This window comes from Tympanuchus pallidicinctus, unplaced genomic scaffold (assembly GCF_026119805.1).
Source record: "Tympanuchus pallidicinctus isolate F22 unplaced genomic scaffold, pur_lepc_1.0 scaffold27, whole genome shotgun sequence".
NCBI lineage: Eukaryota > Metazoa > Chordata > Aves > Galliformes > Phasianidae > Tympanuchus > Tympanuchus pallidicinctus.
The window spans coordinates 6,060,098-6,074,128 of record NW_026294744.1 but is presented as its reverse complement, the minus strand read 5'-3'; the positions used below and the strand labels follow the sequence as shown (position 1 = coordinate 6,074,128).

The 14,031-nt window shown below is 42.9% G+C and overlaps 1 protein-coding gene across 4 annotated transcripts in view; it reads right to left on the bottom strand.

The window, feature by feature from the left end:
* Positions 1–11,782, bottom strand: part of TTLL1 (TTL family tubulin polyglutamylase complex subunit L1) — a 28,897-nt gene extending 17,115 nt beyond the window's left edge. The window contains exons 1-4 of one of the 4 annotated variants that reach the window (XM_052690664.1): positions 11,694–11,775; positions 6,565–6,677; positions 5,328–5,452; positions 961–1,169 (exon numbers count right to left, since the gene is read on the bottom strand). In XM_052690664.1, the coding sequence (XP_052546624.1) occupies positions 961–1,169; positions 5,328–5,440 (322 nt within the window). In that variant the 5' untranslated portion in view covers positions 5,441–5,452; positions 6,565–6,677; positions 11,694–11,775. The other 3 variants (XM_052690663.1, XM_052690666.1, XM_052690667.1) reach the window with 3 other exon arrangements.
* Positions 11,783–14,031: the final 2,249 nt, after the last annotated feature.

Genomic DNA, 14,031 nt, shown 5'->3' with positions numbered 1-14,031 from the left:
TTACTCCCATAATATTCCCACTTAAAAACTATATATATATATACACACACACTTACAAATCTATTCTTGTATATCCTGACATAACCATTTCATGATCACTTCACCCATGTTTCTTCAATTAATTTTGCACTGATAAGTTCAGTTTTCATTAAGCACTTACTTACCTAACCACATCTAAATACAAATTTAACACACACAAAGAGGATGTGTTCTTCTCTTTGAATATTCCTGAATGCTTGCAAGTAGACAGTGGCAGAACCACATTACTGCTGTAGTAGTATGAGAGAAACAATCTTTTAACCTTCCTTTGTCTCTATTTTCAGCAGTTCTTGAACAAACCCCACACTCTGTTTCTCTCAAATCTATAAAACATTAGCTATTCTGCTTCAAAACAAGGTTTATGAAATGCTATATTTTCCAAGCTTTTCACAAGAAATGTTTGCTACTACTGTCTTTAAATCATTTTCCCTATTCCTGTCTGTTTCCTTATGCTTTAATGACAGCTTTGTAGGAAGTGAGAAGGAGAAAAAGACAATTAAAGAAGACAGTAACATTTGCAGAACGCAGAACAGTTTTAGGATAGAGTACACTTCATTCTGTTTAACTGACTGTTATTGACAGAGCACCTGCTGACAGATAGCCACTTGAGTGTTGTAACACTTTAGAAGTTCAGAAAACCTAGCAAAATTCCTTCCCTACTGGAAGACAAGCTACGCTGCAGCTAAATTACCTGCATGTGATAATTAAAATACATCAGTTTTATGTCTCTGAACACAAACTGGTAAAAATGGGTAATCTCAGTTGCTTGTACTACTTGCAAGCAATTCACTGCAGATATGTTGCAACACGTACATTAGAATATGTTCATTAATGTGCTGCTCTGTTTCTCTAAGTTACAATGCCGTCAGTTTATCAACAACACAGAAGGCAAAGTTAACACAGATAATGAGAACCACATACCCAAATAAATATATTTTCCATTTTCATCCTTTTCTGCAAGAGGACTTCCTTCCTTCTCAAGTTCTTTCCTATACCGTTTGATGTTCTTTACCATCAAATCTTTTCTGGTCAGTTCGTAGTGATTGGGGAAATGGTTGACAATTTGGTCATCAGAAAGGCGGTAACCAGTTTCCACACTGAAAACATTTCTGATTGTTTGTACACTCATCCTGGAAACAAAGACAGACAGCAGATGATTTCTCTAAGGAGATCAGAGTTGAAACTGTGTATGTCACTGTTGTGGTTTAACCCAGCAGGTATCTATGCACCACGCAGTCACGTCACTTCATCTCCTCCCTCTCACACTTCTTCCTTGCTCTGTATAGCAAAATATTTAGCTTCAGTGACAATCTAACATATTCTGAATCTCTGTTAGCAAATGAAATCTTTCCAGATGCTTTATCATTTCCTATACTAATAAAATTAGGCAGCTGGTGAGGCAAGAAAGAGAAAAACTTGTCTCTACTAGACTCTGGATTGTTGATAGACAGGTCAGCCCTCAGCAGGGTCTACAAATTACTCCTACACACCCAAATGCTACAGAAATATCTTTCTAATTTATTGCTTTTCTCTCTGGAACTCAGTTTTTCTCTCATTAAAAAAAAAAAGCCACAAAACCATCACTACTGGTTACCTTGCTATTATACTTCTGGAGGGCGTCAAGCATATGAACGGAAATTAGTGAATCACAGATCTTACTAAAAACACCTGTAGATAACAGAGCAGAATACTACAGCAACCACACCAAATCAGCTGTTTACTTCATTTCTCACAGAATACAAGAGTAAGGTCAAAAACACAGAGTTTTCAATATTAAAGGTGTCATAATGATGGCATTCAGGAAATATTCTTAAATTCACAATCTGCAGGGCTATCGTTCCAGGAAGAAGGCAAAACAAAACCAAATCAGTCACACAGCAATTTCCACGAGTGTCCTGCTCCCCCACTCCTCCCCTCAGCTGCATTCTAAAAACAAGCAGATTACTACACTCCTACTCATTTAACAAGTGGTTAACAAAAAGCACAGTCAGCAGTATGAACTGCCATTCTGTCATATTTGAAAAGGACTACGTTGAAAAAAATAGTGATTTGTTGCAGAGAATTTACACTATCAGATGGTGTTCTTGTACTCTTTGTACCTGTTGTAGTTTCCATGGAAATAAATAGAGGCATTACTTTTGGAGCAACCTACATATTAAATGGCAGAAAAAGCACCTCTAAGTATATCAAACCATTTATACCCTCCCTTTCAAACAGCCACTCCAGAAGCATTCAGCAAGCATCAATGAATGTCAATGGGTGCCATTTTTTCCACAAAAAGGAATTCAATGTCACCCTTTCGCTTCACTTGCACTTCCATGTCAGATGCCATTTGGTCAGACTGTTCCTCTGCTGCTGTCACATAGCAACAAACTGTAAAGGAATACTGGTGGAAAGGTCCAGCCCCCACCACCACACCACTAACATCCTCCTATATTATCATGGGCTGGCTTAACAAAACAGGAGGCATTACTTTCGGAGCAGCCCCCATAGATTATTGCATTCTGTGATGGCATTTCAGTTTTAGAATCAGAGAATCCTTGGAGTTGGAAGGGGCTTTTAAAGGCCATGTAGTCCAACTCTCCTGCAATGAACAGGGACATGCACAGCCAGATCACACTACCCAGAGCCTGATCTAGTCTCATTTTGAATGTCTGCAGGGACAGGGCATTCACCACAGCACTGGGCAACCTGTTCCAGTGCCTCACCGCCCCCGCTCTAAAACACTTTTTCCCCTTTATCCAAACTAAACCTACCCTCTTTGAGCTTGAAACCATTTCCCCTTGTTCCATCATCACAGACTCAGTCCCCTTCTATCCTGTAACTCCCCTTTAGATACAGGAAGGCTGCCACCAGGCCAGCTTGCAGCCTTCTCTCCTCCAGACTGGACAGCCCCAGCTCTCACATTCTGTCCTCACAGGAGAGGTGTTCCATCCCTGGGATCATTTTTGTGGTCCTTCTCTGGACACAGTCCAACAGTTCCATTCTCTCCTGTACTGAGCATTCCACATCTGGATGCAGTTCTCCAGGTGAGGCCTCACCAGCGCAGAGTCAAGGGGTAGGGTCATCACCTTCACCCTGCTGGCCACGCTTCTTTTGATGCAGCCCAGGATACAGTTGGATTTCTCAGCTGTGGGGGCACATTGTTGGCTCATGTCCAGCTTCCCATCCACCAGTAGCCCCAGGTCTTTTTCAGCAGGGCTACACTCGTCGTTCCCTGGCTTGTATTGCTAGTGGTTGTTGCTTTGACCCAGGTGCAAGGTCTTGCATTTGGATTTGTTGAACCTCATTAGGTTCATCTAGGCCCACTGCTCAAGCCTGTCTAGGTCCATTTGGATGGCAGACTGTCGCTCTGGTGCACCTGCACCCCACAGCTTGGTATCACCAGCAAACTCAACCCCATCATCAATGTCAATGTCACTGATGAAGATATTAAAGATTATCTGTCCTGGCACTGACCCCTGGGGGACACCAATCATCACTGATCTCCATCCAGACGTTAAGTCATTGATCCCACTCTCTGGACTCGATCCTGCAACCATGGAACTCGGATCCTTCACCCATGAAACAGTCCACCCATCAAATTCATATCTTTCCAATTTGAAGAGAAGGATGTTGAAGGGTACACATCATCTTCAGTGCATTCCAGGAGCCTCCTGGATTGCCTACAGCTTGCTGGGCTATTTTTTCAGCAGATTTCTGGGTAGTTGAATTCCCCCTACAGGATGAGTGCTTATGATCACAATGCCTCCTGGAGCTGGAGGTAGAAGGCCTTATCTACAGGCTCTACTTGATCAGGTAGCCCGTAGTAGACACTGATCAAAAGGCTCCATTTGCTGCCTTGCTCTCTAGCTGTCACCTACAGCCTTTTGACTTGCTCATGACTGTTCTTTAGGGGCAGTTCTTTACATTCTATTCCCTTCCTGATAAAGATAGCAACATCCCCTTCCCTCCTGTCCCTTCTGAACAGCCTGCAGCAGTCAACAGCCACACTCCAGTCATGAAAATCATCCCATCAGGTTTCAGTGACGACAACTGTACCATAATTTTCTGGTCGCACAGTAGCTTCCAGCTCCCCCTGTTTATTAGCCAAGCTGTGCTCTTTGGTGTAGAAGCTCTTCAGCTGGGCAGCTGGTCCTGCCACCTCCTTAAAAGGAATAAAGGAGTTATCCTTTAAGTATCTCCCTTGATTTTCCCCATTGCCTTCTGCTACTGCCCCAGCAGTCACTACGCCATCACAGGATTTTGTACGTGCTGTAGTGTTGCCAGCACCTCTCAAGGCAGTGGGTCCTTCAAGGCCCCTACTAGCACCCTGTCCCTCTAATCTAGCTATGCCATTCCACATCTCATCGTGGGAAGGCTCACTACCCCCTCTGTTCCCCTTCAGACCTAGTTTAAAGCCTTCCCAATGAGCTCCGCTAGTTTTTCCCCAAAGGGCCAACTCCCTCTTCGTCTTGTATTGAACAAATCCATTATCTTGATTTAATTTTACATTCGTACTGAATGTACTGAAATATTGAATAAGTCTGCATGTAAATCTTTTCTGAGGACGAGAAGGGGAATGCAGTTCTCGATGCCTTTATTACAGGAGTCTGCATTCTGATAACAGGACAAGCCCCTGCAACACTGATAAAATAATACTGTATCATATACCAGAACCATGGATCATTTTCCTTATGTTGTCAACATACACAAACATGTGTATGCTAAAAATTTGAGGGAAAGATACGTTTCAAAGATTCTGTTCAGGTCAAAGAACCCCTTCAATCATAAAGGAACAATTCTGCTTACTGCGTGCAAGAAATTGGAGTAAAATTGGGTATCACATTTCAAAACAAAACAAAAACCACATCAGCAACTACAGCCTTTGGCCTGAAGTTTTTACAGTAGGCATCCACAGAAGTGATGGTCTTCTTTGCTAAGTTAATCATTTTCCACTGCATGCCAAAATCTTTGGGAAACTGGAAAGGCATCTGAGGTCATTAGAAAGGATGGGGGAAAGGATCCCTGCTGACAGGACCTTCTGGCCCCATGAATCCTAACGACGATAGCAGGCCTGCACAGATACCAGGATTTATTAATACAAATCCAAGGAAAAGATCAGCAACAGTGTTATTTTTTTTTATTCTTTAAATTACAGAAGCAATGAAACAATGTTACACTTGCAGGAGCACTTCAGCAAATTAAAGCTAACACATGCATCTTTTATTTCTAAATATGCATTTTGTACTGTTGCTAAAGCTATTAATATATTTAAATACTTCAACAATTTAGACACCAGTACTTACCAATAAAAATTCCAGTCCTCATTTTCTGCCACCTGAATCCAGCCTCTTTTTTCAAAGTTGTTTATTAGAACTGATTTTTCTATGTCAGTTACCCACTTCACTTTTCCTGCCATTATCTCATCAACCTGTTAGTAAAGAACAGAGTTAAGCTGCGAAGTAAAAAACATGAGGTGAAAAAAAAACAATCTGGACAAGTCAAAGGGGAAGAAAAGTGGAGAACACTTAAGTATGAAGGAAGAACTAAACCAATTTTAAAAACCACAGAAAAGAACATCCTAGTTTTAGACTGAGAGCCTGCATTTGTCATCTGGGCAGCTTCAAAAAAAGAAATCTAGTTACAAGGATCTTTCCCCACCCAATTCAAGTTTCACAAATGGGCACACAGCTCAAGTCTCTCCTTAAACAAACCAATGATGGAAATTAGTAGCATAAACTCACTAGGTAATATTTACTGAAAAACAAACAAACGCAATCATAGAGCACAGAAAGTTTTGTACTTCTAATCAAGACTGATATAACAAAATCAAAGGGGTTGGAAGAGACCTCTGGAGATCATCGAGTCCAAATCCTGCTAAAGCAGGCTCCCTAAAGCATCCAAGTGGGTTCTGAATATCTTCAGAGAATGAAAGTCTCTCAAGGCAGCCTGTTCCAGTGCTCTATCACCTTCATAGTAAAGAAGCTTTTCCTCATTCAGATGGAACTTATGATGTTCTACTTTGTGCCCACTGCCCCTTATCCTGTCGCTGGGCACCACTGAAAAGAGCCTGACCTAATCCATTTGACTCCCATACTTCAGAGATTTATAAGCAATGATAAGAACCCCTCTCAGTCTTCTCCGGGCTAAACATTCCCAGGGCTTTCAGTCTTTCCTAATTTGGGAGATGCTCCAGGCCCCTCATCATCTTTGTGACCCCCTTTGAACTCTGTAAGTTTCATGCCTTTTCTGAATAGAGGAGCTCAGAACTGGACAGAATACTCCAGATGTGGCCTCATCAAAAGCAGAGTAGAGAGGAAGGATCACCTCTTGACCTCCAGGCTGTGCTCTTTTTAATGTATCCCAGGACGCCATTGGCCTTTTTGACCACAAGGGCACACTGCTGCTCATGACCAACCTATTGTCCACCAGGACACCCAGGTCCTCCACAGAACTCCTCTCCAGCAGGTAAACATATATATATATAAATGTTTTCTCTGTTTGTTTTGGGTGGGAGCGTTCACATTACTTTACTTTACTCACCAACCACAATATGAACGCTGCTCTGAAAGTAATGCCTGCTACTTTATGGTGTCGGCCCACAGCTTCAGAGAAAAATCCACTGCACGCTCCATGAAGAATCACAATTTGCTATTCTGTAAGGAAAGAAGCAAAGTAATGTCACCAACTTTTTTGTTGTCTCACTGTATCTCACACAGCTATGATTTCTCCTTTCCCTCACTGATGTGAGAGGACATGGTAGTATCATTAAACGTTTTGAAGCAGTTTCCCAGACCTAAGGTTGAAGCCTTCACAAACTGCATTTCAATTCCTGACACTAGGTGTCGCTTTCTACTTTAGATCTTTCACTTGTCCTTAGCAGCCCTTCATCACTGTTAGATCAGAAGGGAGCTCAGTACTTTCCTAGCCCAGTGCTTGCTCCAAGGAGAGTGAGCTATATGGTCATAGCTTTATTTAGCCACGTTTGGAAAATGCCCACAGGCAGAGGCCACACAGCTGCCCTTTTTCACTGCTCAACAGTTCTCATGGGGAAAATAGTTTTCCATACATTCAGCCTGAACCTCTCATTTTAGCTTATTCCCATTGTTTCCCATCTTCCCATCGTTCATCATCACAAACAGTCTGGCTATGTCTCCTCAGAAACCTCCTCACAGTAAGTAAAGGAAGAAAGGTGAGAGCAGCCTCTTCTCCAGGCCAAAGAAGCACAGCTCTCATAGCTGCTCATTACAGGCCAAGTGCATGGGCCTCCTCAGCAGCCCTCCTCTGAACTCATTTCAGTGTCACAGAATCATAGAATCAATTAGGTTGGAAAAGGCCTCTAAGATCATCTAACAGTCAACCCATCACCACCACGCCCACTAAATCATGTCCCTCAGTGCCACCATATCTATATATTTCTTGAACACCTCCAGCGATGGGGTGCCCACCACAGCCATCGGCAGCTTGTTCCAGTACCTCACCACTCTTTCAGAGAAGTTTTTCCTAATAGCCAAGCTGAAAATGCCCTGCTGCAACTTAAGTCCATTACTTCTCATCCTATCACAGTTACCTGGGAGAAGAGGCTGAACCCCACTTTGCTACAGAGAGGTCTAGAGAGATATAAAGAGATAAGGTCTCCCCTGAGCTTCCTCTTCTCCAGTCTGAACAACTGCAGTTCCCTCAGCCACTCCTCATATGTTCCAGACCCTTCACTGACTTTACTGTATTTCTTTGGCCTCAATGTCTTTCTTGCAGTAAGAAGCCCAAAACTGAACACAACACTTGAGATGCCACCTCACCTTCCAACTTGGTGTCACCTGCAAACTTAGTGAGGATGCACTCAATCCCCTCGTCCAAAATCATCAATAAAGATATTTATTAGTTTATCCACATCCGTCTTGTTCAGTTATTTATGTCTACCCTCATGTACTGTGTTACATCGTGGCCCTTTTTGTTTGAGAAAAACAGTGAAATCTAGAAGATGGAAATGCTCAACAAAAAAACAACCCAAGTATCTGCAACTGCTACTTCTCCAAGGGAGAAGCTGAAACTTTTCTGACAGCAGTAACGTGAGCAAATGACAATACTGGTGAAGTCAGCTCACAGAATCAGTTTCAACATAGCTATTTAGTCCTTCTGCAGTTCATTCCACAAATTACTTATAGAATTGCAGCCTACTGACTTTTCATTGTTATCCTTCACCAAAATACACTACAGAAAAGTACTGATTCATAATAAAATGTTGTCATGGTTCTATGTTTTTATGGTTTCAGTATTCCACATCAAAACATCATGTAGTGTACAGGGCATTAAAGTGTCACTGCCCCAATCCCAAGTACCTATCCCTGTACATTACAGCAGTCACGGGATCTGGCCCTTCCAGGTGGGGGGGGCGCTCTCTTGCTGCCTGGCAGTGGGTGCTGGAGGTGCTTTCCTGGCCGTTCCAAGCTGTTCAGGTTTGAATCGGTCCTGGGAACTCTCTCTCTCTCTCATCTTGTCTGATTTATTAATCTCAATTTCAATTAAATTGTATCTATTGTGTTATTTTGTATTCCGATATTATAGTAAAATAAGTTTTCCTCCATAGATTGTTGCCGCTGCTCTTTTCCTCCCTTCCTTCCTTCCCATTTTTGTGGGACTGGGGTGGGGGGGGAGGGCAGAGGCCTGTCTCCCCTGTCACGGGCATAGATTGATCTGATCAACTCCGTGACAGATTTTTGGCGCCCAACGTGGGGCGAGCTGCTTTTTAGCTTTTAGAACGAATCTCCTTTTCTCTCTGCTCTTAGAGAGCTTCGTTAGGGAGCATTATCAGTAGTTCAGGTTTCTGTGCTGGAAAACCTGACCTTGAAAGATTAGGCGTACTGCCAGTGTTCTGGGATATTTGTAAACTTTGAGCACTACTTAGTCTGAGTAGTGCCTTTTTTTCTTTTTTTTTCCCCTCCTCTTAGTAGCTTCAATTCATTAACCCTTTTTTTAGCAAGCACCAGCGATGAACCCACTTGTTATTGTGGGGGTGCTGGGTAAAGGATTTAAAGCAATGGTGTTAGTCACAACCTACTGGCCAATAGTCCATCTCACACTTGTGTGTTGTGGAATTGCATTCATATATAACTACCTACGGACACTGATGGAGACACCTATGTTTTACCTATTTGCAATGTGGTAGGATTTGAACTTTGACATCTACATCCCAGAAGGAATGGCTAATTTCACAAACAGCTACATCCCAAATGGAATAGCTAATTTTACAAACAACACGATGTTCAGACCAGTCTCCGGTTTTTCTTCTCAGTTTGTCAAACGTTTTTTGAATCCTGAATTAATAGTCATGTTGTTGTTCATATCATCAATTCTCCTGAATGTATTCCAATTCATTCGTAATAAGGGAAAGGAGTCTCTTCCAAAACTAGAGAATGATGATTGGCAGGGAATATGGAGAGGTTTAGGAAAGGTTTTAGAAGCATGGGGACCCGCAGTGCCATGGGATTTTACTCTTGAACATCTGTGGGATCCTGAGAAACTAAGCCAGTATTTGAGCCAGGGACTATGCGGCTTACATAAATCTAAGGAGGTACAACTTATTTGGGGTTTGGCTTGTGCTTACCGTGCCCTATATAACACCATTCTGGAGAGAGAGAGTTTCCGAGCTGAGGTTCAAGCCAAAGGGGAAAATCCCCTAGTCAAATCTAATCAATCACAGGAGACACCAGTAACAATACCAGTTGCTCCTGTGGAGGGCAAGAAATGGAAACGAGTGTCTTCGCATCTTGAACGAAAAAGAGAAGAGGAGGAGGAGGAGGTGGAGGAAGATCCAGGCGAGAGGCCTTCCTCAGCACCACTACCATCACGAAAGGCAAAAGGGAAAACTAAAAGACGTGCAGAAGAGAGTGATGAAGAGGAAATCTCTATTACTACTCGCTGGCCTCTAAAGATGACTGAAATCCAAGGTTCAAGAAAGGAGTTTACACGGCGCCTGAATGAAACTCTTGTTTCCTGGTTGGTTCGCTGCTGGGACAGTGGGGCCCATAGCTTGTCTCTGGATGGTAATGAAGCTCGCCAACTAGGTGCCATTGCCAGAGATCCAGCTATTGATAGAGGAATTAGTCGATGTTCGGATGAAGCTGCCTCCCTCTGGGAACGAGTGTTAACAGCCATGAAGGAAAAGTATCCCTTCAAAAACAGTTTGAAGATTGCGATGAAAAAATGGGATACAGTTGAAAAGGGTATCCAGTATTTGAGGGAAATAGGCATGGTGGAAATGTTGTATGACCCTGACTTTGTTCCTAACCATCCACGCCAAGACCGTGACCCTGAAAGAGTGAGGACAACGCCTGAGATATGGCAGAAACTCGTGACAACAGCACCAGACAAATATGCCTCTACACTAATGTCAGTGTGTGACAGATACAATGAACAACAGAGAACACCCTTAATTTATGAATTAATTCTTACGCTCCAAAACTCTCAACAGTTGCTGTCCCCCATTCAGGCTGCTGTAGCTGCTATCTCAAAAGTGACGGACCAACTGAATGAAACGCAGCAGCAAATATCTCAACTGATTAACTATGACAAATGTCTAAGCCAAAAGCACACTCTTCAGCACATGCATCTCCCCAGTACAAAACCTGCCATGCAAGGAAGTGGGAGAGAGTGTAGTTTCACCCACATACAACACCATCTACTTCTCCCTCCATTTAGAATTTTTCATCAGAAAGTCAAACTTCAAAATGCATTATTTACTCATCTTTGCTAATAACATAATTAATACCATTTCTGCAGCTAAGACGGTGGAATGGCATTCAAGGTGCCTTCAAGCTTCCAGGCCGGGATGTCAAGATGTACAGTTGCTACAAAGGCAATACCTCTACAGTTTCTCTCCTCCTGAGAGCCACAGTCCATTACACAGTGCTCCCACTTCTTCATGCCTAACCTTAGTCAACAAACCTGACAAGGCAGAGACACTACTGCTTGTTAGGCCTTGATTTTGGAGAGATCCAGGCACCTATTTTCCTTCACATTTGTAAACATAAGTTAAAATCAAGCATAAATAGACGGAGAGAAAAGAGCACACGCAGACTCGGGGTCTTTTTTCTGTACTTATACAATACCGAGTTCCACAAGCTGATGATTTTCCATTGGGCCTTTTAGATACTACCAAAACAAAAAGCAATGACACACAAGGATTCAGTTGCTTAACCCAAAGCATTCATGAATCAAAGTTTAATGATTTTATGCTATTTAATTACTAAAACCCACATACAAGAATTCATAAAAAATAACAACATATTAAGCCATACAAACAAACAAACAAAAAATCTTATTTTCTGCAGCATTTTAAATACAATTCAATTTTCTACAGGAATCTTCTAACCTGTAAGAAGGTACTCTTGATAACCTGCTGAGACCACTGCAGCACGGAGGACTGGAACCAGACAGGCTTTAAGGTCCTTTCCAATCCAGTTCATTCTGTGATTCTATGACAACAGATCTCACAGGAGCTCATAGCCACACAGCTTCGCTCTGTAAGCACAGCGTTAGCGACTACAGCACGACAGAGAGCAAGCCTGAAAGGGGAGCATCAGGAGACACCCATCTGCCGTCCATCCCACAGCAAGGGTCACAAGCCACAACCTAACGCGATAACGCCAAGGAGAAAGAAGCTCTGCTCTCACCTGCGCCGGCCGCGCCCAGCTCCATCACCCCCTTCCCGCCCTTTCCGGCTCCGCTCCCTAGCAACCGGGACGCGCAGGGGGCGGGACTTCCGGAGCGCTGGCGGCAAAGGCGCAACTCTGCTGCTAGGGAGACGCGAGGTTCCTTGGTGGTCGGCGGCCATCTTGTGTGTCCTCATCGGGAGGGCCGAGCCGAGCCGAGCCGAGCCGAGCCGAGCCGAGCCGAGCCGAGCCGAGCCGAGCCGAGCCGAGCCGAGCCGAGCCGAGCCGAGCGGAAAGGGGAGGGGCTGGGGGACCTGTCCGAGTTGCGGCCGTTTGAACATTAAAGGCGCTCTCGCTCAAGTTTCCAGAATGCCTGAAAAACAGATCACTTTGATTCCAAAGGTCTAGTCTCTGCCTGAACATCAGATGTTGATCGTCATATAATACAGGATTATCTTTTTATCGGGTTGATGCTGTTGTGAAGGAGTGTCTGAATGTTTCCCTGAAACAACCAGCAACTAAACAGTTAAAAATATGAGAGAGAATTATTGCCTAAAAAGTTACAGCATTAGTGCTTGTTTAGAGAATGTGTACAAAAATTCTTTCCAAGATGATTATGATTATGATTATGTTAAAACACTTGACTTTCATAAAGTTTACCGATATAATGTGATAAGACAGTACAGAACAGTGAGGTATTGCACAACAGGCTGCAGAGGTCTGAAGGAAAAATAACGGTAAAATAAATTATTCATCCCACAAGACAATTTGCTATTAAAAAGTAGACCTACCACTCAATAGCTGAAATAAGCAGTTTGCAACGTGCTGGTACGCAGCAAACAACTGATAGTAATCTATATTCCCCAAACAATCTGAGTATAATAAACCTGCTTTACGATTGACTGCATCATCCTAAGATGATAGGCTCAGTCACAAAGCTGCAACTACAAAGAAACAGTGAAATGCAGTAACACAGCAGGAACAAATTTAAGCACCCCCTAGTTTAACTACAGAAATGGCTATAGAACGCTGTGCATCTTCCTCAGTCACGTGTAGTGGGGATTTCCTGACACCACACCACCTCTGGCTACAGACCGGAGCGTGGAGCAGCCTTCACAGCCACTCTTTAACCAAAAAGGTGTATCTGCAGGGATACGAACTGCTGTGAAAAACCTGAAGAGAAACCGAACCTTTTGCCTTATTACCAGAGCATGTTTTCTTTTTTCACATCCATCATACCTCAGGGGAAGGCTGAAAAAGGATCGCTTTTTAAATCTATTAAATAATTAATTAAGGACACAAACAGTTGTGTTTTGTTTTTATGGAAGAGTGTTTTAGCTTAACTCAGCAGTTCTTAATCAAAGTTATGGTTCCACGGACCCATAAAAAAAAACATACAGTTCCAAGATGTGTTGTTTAATTGTCTCTCTGAAAATTACATCAGTGTTATTACATCAGAGCTAATAATAGATGCTCTAGTTTTTAATATTAATGCATCTCCATTTTGTAGCATTCTTTTTCCAGCAAGGGAAGTTGGTGAGAATTTGAGAACAGCTCACTAACGCTTACTATTACTGTATCAGGAAATGCCGTGGCAGCATCAGCATGCTATCTTTGTGGCAGTTCACTCCTACAATGACATTTGCATAATTTATTTTAAGCATGAGACAACTCAATGACTTAAACAGCATTACCTATGTATTCAAAATCAAGCCTGGTTTCGGGGGGGGGGGGGGGGCTGGGGAGAGGAACAATTATCGATTTGAAAATGAGTACCAAACTGAAAATAAAAAAAAATGAAAGTAATTAAATAACAAAATACCAGAAATGCTGAACAGGACAAAGTCTCGACGAGAAGTGATATTACCGAGGTTAATTTCCCTTTTATTGTATTGTACTTTCAAGGCAATTCTCATCTGGTGTATTGCAATATTGCATGCGTGCGTGTCCACACAGCCCTCAGCATGAGCCGGGAGATAAGCACTGCTGTGTGCAACTCGCAGACGAGTAGCCCAGATGTGCAGAGCTTGGAAAGCGATGGAAAAACATCCAGCTTACAACGAGGGCAGTAGTGCAGGCAGCATGAAGAAGCGGTTTGCATAAATAATATATCTGCACCTATAGACATACACGCACAGAGTTCTCTGCACTTGAAATGTAGCCACAAAGCCTGTGGACACCCACGCTTCAGGCAGAGCGGTATCTGTGCCTCCGCTCTGCGTTGTTTACCTTCCCCAACACAGAGATGAAATCATGGTATAAACAGAGGGCAAAGTCCGCTCTCAGGCATTATACCCGACAGTCTCCTGTTTGACATGACAATAAAGCGTGGGGCAATGGGGGTTTTCTGGTTCTTTAA